The sequence below is a fragment of the Carassius carassius genome, chromosome 44 (genome assembly GCF_963082965.1).
Source record: "Carassius carassius chromosome 44, fCarCar2.1, whole genome shotgun sequence".
NCBI classification, from domain to species: Eukaryota; Metazoa; Chordata; class Actinopteri; order Cypriniformes; family Cyprinidae; genus Carassius; species Carassius carassius.
The window spans coordinates 15,264,493-15,273,968 of NC_081798.1; the positions used below are offsets into that span (position 1 = coordinate 15,264,493).

The window sequence follows — 9,476 nt, forward strand, 5'->3', positions numbered from 1 at the left end:
AATTTTTTACCATCAATTGTAGGCTATTTGAAAATGTTTAGTAGCATACAGACTACAAAATAAATATTTGCATACGTTGTGAAAGTAAAATCTGGTGTTTTCTTTATTACATTGTATTGCATTTTGTAGAAATATAGTGTAAGCCATGCATTGCTTGGAAAGATTGAGATCTAGTTAATCAGTATAACATAGACATCTGTAGACACGAAGTGGCAGCTTCAGCCATTTGCAGCTATGAAAAATTTGGCGGCTGCAGCAGCCATTTAGGTTTTGGCTGAGCTGGCTAGCCAGCCAATAACTTCATCAGCCAGCCATTATTCTCAAAACAAATGGCTTCGGGCTGTAATCTGGTATGTACAGCGTTTCTAATGTTCATGTTTTTATGTGTACTGCTTACACAAATGTAACAAATACAGTCTTTATAAGCTTTCCATTGAAAAACAGCGATCTGTGGTCGATGCTGGAGGCTTAGATCTTTATAATGATTTTTATTTATTTTATTTGTTTAACCAGGAAGGTCCCATTGAGATACAATATCTCTTCTACCAGGGAGTCCTGGTCAAGATAGTCAGCACAAAACAAAAATACAAAGTAATACATACCACAACAGAATAAACATACAAAGTATTTCCAAATCTGAAAAACAACACAACCCACAATCCATTACTAAAACATTTACACCGTTCTATAAAAACAGACTTTAAAGTGTTTTTAAAAGAAGTTAGAGATGGAACATAATCCATGTGTAATATACCTTGAAGCTCATTCCATGCATTAGGAGCATAATTAGAGAAGGCGGATCTACCTAGTTCTGTATGGAAAATTTAGTCCTTGAGTAAAAGTTTAACTGTTGATCTAGTATTATAGATACTAGTACAGTATGTCAATAGATTAGATATATACTGTGGTAATTTACCCAGTAAAGCTTTTAAAATAAAGATCAACATATGATGTTTCCTCCTCAAGCACAGTGAAGTCCAATTTGTCAACTCATATAAATTACAGTGATGTGTACGCACACTTGAACCAGTCACTGGATAATCTGGAGCATGTAAAGATCATGTATTTATTTTTTTTTATTCATCACCAATTTTAGATTATCAAGTGAAGTCTGAAATAAATTAAAAGCATTCTGTAAGGAATCCATTGCCACTTTTATGGATGAAGCCATTGTATAAATGATAGTATCATCTGCATTCAAGTCTACTTTTACGGTCTCTAATCCTACACCAAGTTCATTTATGTAAATAGAAAATAAAATTGGTCCCAAAATTGAACCTTGAGGGACACCTGTCTTCACTATTAATGGATTAGAAGTATAATTATCTACAGACACACATTGAGTTCTTCCAGTCAAATAATTTGAAAACCACTTTAAAACTGTACTACTAAAACCTACACATTTAAGCCTTTGCAAAAGAAGATCATGATCCACAGAATCAGACGCTTTGGATAAATCAATAAAAAGTGCAACACATTATTTTTTTTTATCCAATCCAGTAATAATGTCATTTGTGACTGACATTGCAGCAGTAACAGTACTATGTCCTTTTCTAAAACCTGACTGAGTTTGACTTAAAATATTATTAATCGATAAATAGTGCTTTAACTGTTCATTTACCAGGGATTCAAACACTTTGGCTGTAACAGATAGTATGGAAATAGGGCGATAATTATCCAACAAAGTGCAGTCTCCACCTTTCAGTAATGGACAAATTTCTGCTGACTTCCATGAACTTGGTATCAAACCACTACTTAGACTTAAATTAAAAATAGAAGCAATCGGTCTTGCTATTATCTTGCTACTCGGTGTATGTGATTACCTTGTTTAGTTTGTTTTGAGATGGCTGTTTTTTAATTTTATGGTGAAATTGGGGCTATTTGGAAGAAGAAAAAAGGAACAATAACAAACTGTATCAACAGTCTCATAACCACACAACTATGTGGCCTATCGGGCTGTTCTACCTATGGGGTAGCATCGTGTTATCATCACAGATGGCAGACAAATCGGAGGATAGCGACGGACTGGGTGCTTTGATGTGGATCACTGCGCCTTGTACGGTGGACTTTTTCCATTCGGATGTGGCTCCATTTGGATCAAACCACGGGAATACAGCAGAGCGTCCTGCAGAATTGTACCAATCTGACAATTGGCGGTTGCAGCACGTGCAGTAGTGTAGAGGAACAATGAATGCGCGGCAGTTTGTATCTTTGGCTGCTTGCAGACAATTGCTCCAGTTAAGAAACCCTTGTTGATTCTACTGCTTCTTCTATCAGGTAACATTCACCCCAATCCAGGCCCTGATCTGGCACAGCTTGAAACCCCAGAAGATTTAAAAAACAGCAGTGGACTAAGTTTTATTCATTTAAATGTGCGCAGTTTAAGATATTTTAGATTTAGTCCGAGAGCTCTCAATCCCTCCATTGAAGCTGTGTGAACGGTATACTGTCCATGTCCAGAAAGGAAAGAAAAACATCATCAATGTAGTCCATGTGACATCAGAGGGCCATTTAAAATTTTATCAAGCATTGAAAATTAATTTTGGTCCAAAAATAGCAAAAACTACTACTTTATTCAGCATTGTCTTCTCTTCCGTGTCTGTTGTGAGAGAGAGTTCAAAACAAAGCAGTCTGGATATCCGGTTCGCGAACGAATCATTCGATGTAACCGGATCTTTTTGAACCAGTTCACCAAATCGAACTGAATAGTTTTAAACGGTTCGCATCTCCAATACGCATTAATCCACAAATGACTTAAGCTGTTAACTTTTTTTAATGTGGCTGACACTCCCTCTGAGTTCAAACAAACCAATATCCCGGAGTAATTCATGTACTCAAACAGTACACTGACTGAACTGCTAAACGGAGGTCTTACGGGTTTGGAACAACATGAGGGTGAGTTATTAATTACATAATTTTGCTATTTGGGTGAACTAACCCTTTAAATGTAAAGGTTCTCAGATCAGTGTAAAAATATCATCTATTCAATAATAAACAGATCCAAGGAGGGTCACAATAATATTCCCCTGAGCAAGCAGCTCAGAACAAGCAGCATATTTCATGTGCATGTCATTAAAATCTTTGAAGTCAACTTCGAGCTCTAGTACTGCATCACAACAGCAACAAGCTCAATGGTGCCACCTATGAATTCTCCTCCAAGCACAAAATCTTTCAGGTGCGTCATCCGTCTACGCTTATCAAAAGTCACATTAACTTACTCTAATCAGTGCTGAACACTTTTATAAAAGCAGCAATCCTGACATGAGTTCAGCATGAGGGGGACAAGTTAAGCCAACTCTAGTATAAACTCCCAGTGGGGTGTGTGTGTCCATATGTGTGTGTGTAGTCAAAGGGGGTCAGAACCCCCTGGAGGGAGGCTGGCGACACAGACTCCTACGGCTCTAAATCAATTGTGCATGCTGGGTCACCTTTCTAGTCATAGAATTAAAATCACACATTCAAACCGATTTGCATTAAATGAGCTGTGATTGTGATCGATAACCGGTTCAAATGCATACAATATGACATCTGGATGTAGTCAATGGTTTGATTGATCATCACTGAATCAGTGTCATTCCACTTACCAAAACAATCCATTTCTACACCAGACCAAACAAGATTGGGTTTCTCCTAAAACTCTTATGGAAAAGGTACCACATCTGCCACTGGTTTAAAAACCCTCACCGTTGGCATCATGGGAGATTTTCCCGGGGGAAACGACCTTGATGAAGTTCATCACAAAAGGGAAGGAAGTTGCAAAGCTCAAAGAACAATCAAGATGTTTTTGATTTACTCTCCAAGTGGGGTGGAACCGCTTTACTAGAAAAGTGAGCTGCTTTTGTAAAAGTGGGGGTCACAACTCCTGACCTTGAAAGTGGGTTGATAGAGTAAATCGATTTAAGGCATCTTAGACAGTCGTACGTTCTAGTTTTATGAGCCTCAACTTGTTCAGTTTGGCTTGGTATACTTCTGTCATGGAGTTCCTGATAATAATAGCACTGTAAAATAGAAAACTGATAACATATCTAAGAGTGGTTGACATATTGACACAGCTAACTTAAACACAGAAGGGTTGGGTTTTAGATCTTCAAAGCTTTGAGAACAAGGCTATTCAAGGAAAGTTTTAGAGAAACGCTTCAGTGACCATATAACGCACATGGACCGAACTCAAATAAGAATAGAGGTTTAATAATCTTAAAATGGGTGTGGGTTTGACAATAATTAGCAAATTCCTGTGCATGCTGTGAGGTGATATGGGCCTGAAAACAGTAGGCCTGCAGTTTGGTGTGGACGGCAGGTGCGGTCTTATGATGAGGTTTGCAGTCACTCTCCAAAACCAATTAAAAGCGCTAAATGGGAGTTTGGCTCGAGAGCTCTGCGACTGCAGAATCCAAATACTGCTGCGCCCTGTTTGACAGGGCAAGCCAGTAAGCAACCATTCAGCTTTTTCCTAGAAGAACAAACAAATTGGCAAATTCATGACCTTTTCAGCAATAACCACATTACACCCTGCTGGTCCCAATATATTAAACGAACAATTTAGACATCATGGAGCTAATCAAAGAATGTGGGTGATGCAAAGGGATGGGGTTCCAGCACTGCACCACTTCATGATTTGAAATATTTAAAAAACAACTGGATCTACAAACACACTCAGTGAAGTGTTAAATCTATCTTGATTAAAGCGGAAAAAAGCTTTGAATAACAAGCTGTGCTGCCCGGCTTTTGTAATTAAGTCTACCAGTGCATTCTGGTCTGGCGTTTGGCAAACAGGAGAATTGCTTGGACCCTTCTCTCAAACAGCAAATCGTAGGATGGATCTCCGGCTGTGTAGACCTGGTGCATACTGATGTGCGTAGCTGATCTTGACAATTTAACTTTATGCTCCCCCAGGTGCAGCCTTGCCAATTGAACTCTTAAAGATTTTTCAATGGTTTTTACAGCACATTAGGTTCAGCAAGAACCATTTGTCACTGTATAAGCTTCACTCTATGGACCTTTTGGTTTAAAAGAAAGGATTCCAAAAAGGTGGTTACTGCAGCGATGCCATAGAACCATTTTAAACTCATCATGGAAATAAGGATGCTAGTAACAAACTTTTATTTTTAAGACTGTACATTACTTGTTCTTCAGATCAGAATGGAACTGATTGACTCAAATTCTTGTTCTTTCATTTAACGAGACTGTAAATACCTTTATTTGTAGGAATAAGCATTCATCTGTGAGAGCGTTTAGGCCCGGTGTTAAAACAGTAGACTCATCTGCAATCATTTCATCACTAACATCTCACATCTCCCATTTTGGATCTGCTATCAATTATTTCAGAAATGTGCTTAAAAACACACTACTGAAATAATTGAAAAGGCATGTTTGGTTTTCTGTAAATTTCTCTGAACTGTGTTGAAGTTTCAAAACGATTTTCTTCAACTCTTGTTTGTGTTTTTAATTACTCCGACACCGAATGAAAGTGGACACAGCTGGATAAGACAAATCTAAGATGTTTGACTGGAAAACCATTAGAAAAGCACGGATGGTTTTCACTCATTCAGCATGCGGTTAGATCGGAGAATCCGTCTACGCAGTGAATTTCCCGTCGAACCTAGAACATTTATCAACTCATCAAATTCAGTCATGAAAACCAGGAGGTAGCATGTGAGAGAAGTATATTTCAGAAAGTTCACACAATTCCCCAAAACCACAGGCCACACAAATAGAAAGAAAACCAGAAGCACATCAAGAGAAAGCCAAACAGAAATGTACTCTTACCTTTGAAGGACAAAAATACCCGAGGGGCATTCTGAGGTTCACTGTCCGAACCCAATATCAGGACTGATAGAGCCAGGAGAACCTGGGCAGACCATCGATTGTCCAACAGCATGGTGCATCCGTTGGAGTCAGAAAGACACAACTGCAGAAGTCACTGGGAAGAAAAAACATATATTGTGAATAATATGATGTCACTTACTGCTTTGCATGCAAGTTTATGCATGCCGTATTTCAGAGCAAAAAAATAAATACTGTATGCACTACGTTGTATTTAAATTAAGCTATTCTCATTCTTCAAAGCATAAACACGCCTCCTTTCTATGTAAACTAGGTTCATTATTGTTTGCACCTTATTCACAAAACTCACTGCTGCTCACCTTGAGCTATAATGGCACACTATTTTTTAAGAAATAATTGTGTACATTTTTTATTGCAATATCATCAAATGAAGACCAACAGATTGAGAAGGAAAATATTAAGTGAAAATGGGAAATACATGCTAAATACATTCTCTTACCATCTAAGCAAAAGCCAATGTCATATCCAAAATCGTGTTCGCCGTTGTATTCCAGATACTTTAACTTTCATATGTTTTACCTCTGGGCTACCTCCAATAAGAGAAGCTAAGGGGCCCTCCGCAGTAAACATTTCACCAAAAAATAAGGGTTTGGTTACATTTGTTTGAAACATACAGCAAAAGGATATTCCCCATGAGAGTATGTTGACAAACCCCACTGCTGCCACATACAGTAGATGGATCTCTTTCAAATGGACAGGAACAAGGCTGCCACCCATAGAGGGGCTGCACTCATGTTGCTCAGTGGCAGCGTGACACATAATCCTAAAAACGTGAATCGGTGCGGAAATATCTCAATCAATGATACAGTTCCCAAAGCACATGCTACTGACATTGATCACAAATGTATGGACAATATATTTTTATTTTATTTTAAAGGAACAAACATCTCAAAAAACAGAAAATTACAACTAACGGAAGACGATCAGTCCAAAAAAGCGCTGCTTGGCTGCCGAGCGTTTATGAGTGGAAGCAGCTGTTTAAACCTCAGCTATTTGCAGGCAATTTGTTAACTGTCCAGCTGTTTATCTAAATTCTCTGCCTCTTTACCTCACACAAGCCAGTGAAATTAAACAACAGTTATATGAACACAAGTTCACACAGACATAGTCCGAGGCAAGCAATTATGGATACAGTCTCACAAAAAACACTGAAAGAATGGATCAATACATACACCCCAAAATATATGGCTTTTAGGGCATTTTTTTATGAGAACAGTCAAAATATTATGTGAAAAATTGTGGGATAGCAAGAAACATTCAGGCTGTTGCATTCAAATCTCATTCTTTTATTGATGCTTTAAACTTAACTCCCACTTATGGGGAAATTTATCAACAGTTAAAGACTTTTAACTGTAATAAAATAGTTCCTCAGCTACTACATTATACATATTGACTCTTATTTAATAAATTCCAATATGATGAAATTAAAATAATAGCTTCCCATTTAATAAAGCAAATGAATAAAACAAAACGAAAAGAAGGGGCTCTTCAGCGACTAATAACTCAACAAAATCGAATTTGGCTTGTAAATTTAGCCTTATTGGAAGTGCAAGTTGTCAACATTCATAAAGTCTTCTGACTGATCAGCAAGTTGACTGGTTTAACTTATTTATATTATGCAGCTCTTTCTACAAGTTCTTATTCTCTTTGGCACTACAGTATCTACAGTATATGTACAGCCCATATCTGCATTTATGGTGTTTGTTTATTGTTAGTTTGACATGCACTCTGGCCCCTGGAGACATTGTATGTTGTTTCTTTTTCCTGCCACTCAGCAGAGCAATGAAAATAAACTACTTTGACTCTCTTAACTGCCTATTGTGCTGTTATATATACAGGAGCGCTCGGATAGCTCAGTGTATGGTTACCTTGTGACAGACAAAACACTGGGAAACAGCAAGAAAGAAGCCTTGCGAAGTAAAGCAGCTAGGTCTCGCAGTGGAGAGTAGAAATAAGGCATAATACAAATAATTATAAGGTTATTTAGTGTGCACACTGGGACATTATTAGCTGTTGTGGGTAATGCAACTTCAGAGAATGAGTTATGCTTAATCTAATCAACATTAACTGTTGACATCAACATTAAAATAAACATAAATGTTAAGCAGTTTTTGAGTCATGTGGTGTGACTTTACTGCTATACTTATTCCATACATGCAGTGTTTCGGACCACATTACACTTTTAAAAATCACTTTGACATTATATAACCAATAACTTGTGAAGGCAAAAAAGATTTCTTTTCGTCATACCTATATACAAATTTTAAACTAAAACTGTGATGTTGCCAACAACCTATGTACAGCAAACAACACTTACACCCATAAATTCAAGAAATTACATTTTAAGAATGGAGAGAAAAAAATTCTGCCAACATTGAATGTTAAAGAGGGCAATGATTATTATAGGAGCTTTAAGGATTCAGGAAAAATGTCATTTAAAAAACTTTAAAATCTTAGCGTTTTAATGTGTCTTATAACAAATATATTAATAATAAAATTAGTTTTAAATAATACTAAGAAATGGAAAGGCATGCAATCCAATGTTTACCTGCTTACTCTAAACTGTTCAGGAGGAACTTTGAGCTCAACTCAAAAAGAGTGAATCCAGTAAATGTCTGTGAGTCCTGGTTTATGTTCGTATGCCCCAGGTCCCGCAAGTATAGTGAGGTACAGTCTTTATCTCTCTGAACACCTGAGCGCGGTGCACTGCTTCTCCTCTATTATAGTGTTCATCTGGTACAGTTTTTGTAAAATCCCGTTTGATATCGAACTAAGGAGCCTTAAAGGAGCGTAAAGCCACCTGACAACTCCGTGAACTGCTTCAGCGCCCTGGCTGTCCGTCTGAATATCTCCAAACACAAGCGCACTTCTGCCTGCACTCATTCGCTCGCCTCAAATGCTGTCCAAACAGCTTGGCAGGTGGAAGCATTGTCACTCATTTGCATACGACACGCCCATTGGGTGGGGAGTTTACCTAGGAGCTACGCCCCCTTCAGTACGAGCTGCTGGGATGATCTTCAACGCAGTGTAGTGTATGCCAAGCGGACCTCTGAGGAACACTGTGAATGCGATTACATTCATGTTTCATTAGGTGGAGTAAACTCAGTAAGAATTCATTAGAACTTACACATGTGCAATTACTGTGAGGAACGCAATATTTGTGCTTTTTTTGTTACAATATAGTGTAATTGTGTAGGCTAAGGTGTGGGCTATATATCTATTTCATAACCCACTTAGATGAGAAAAATGCGGTATTTTGCTTATTTGCTGTAGAATAAAACAATAAACCCATACTAGCAAACATTTAAACAAGATTTATCTAAAGGCTGAGCTGTGTTCTAAAGACAGGTTATGTGGTTTGTTTGTGTGTGTACATGTCTGTATTATTTAGATATTTTATTTATCACAATATTTTCTGTCCAAAACAATTTTTTTTTTAATTATTATTTTATTTTTTAATTTTTTTTTTACCTTTTAGTTTCTTGCTGTTTCATTTAATTTTGTAATTTTTTTTGTTTGTTTTAACTCTTTCTGCAAAATGTTGTGAAAAATATTAGGCCATTTTATTTACTGAAATTTATTTTATTATTATTATTATTATTATTTTTTTACAAATAGTGGTGGAAATAGTC

At 37.2% G+C, this 9,476-nt stretch overlaps 1 protein-coding gene across 2 annotated transcripts in view; it reads right to left on the minus strand.

Annotated features, from left to right (window-relative positions):
• Positions 1 to 8,754, minus strand: part of sema3fb (sema domain, immunoglobulin domain (Ig), short basic domain, secreted, (semaphorin) 3Fb) — a 75,547-nt gene extending 66,793 nt beyond the window's left edge. The window contains exons 1-2 of one of the 2 annotated variants that reach the window (XM_059537779.1): positions 8,393 to 8,754; positions 5,767 to 5,908 (exon numbers count right to left, since the gene is read on the minus strand). In XM_059537779.1, coding sequence (XP_059393762.1) covers positions 5,767 to 5,878 — 112 coding nt within the window. In that variant the 5' untranslated portion in view covers positions 5,879 to 5,908; positions 8,393 to 8,754. The remainder of the gene's footprint in view (positions 1 to 5,766; positions 5,909 to 8,392) is intronic. The other variant, XM_059537778.1, reaches the window with a different exon arrangement.
• Positions 8,755 to 9,476: the final 722 nt, after the last annotated feature.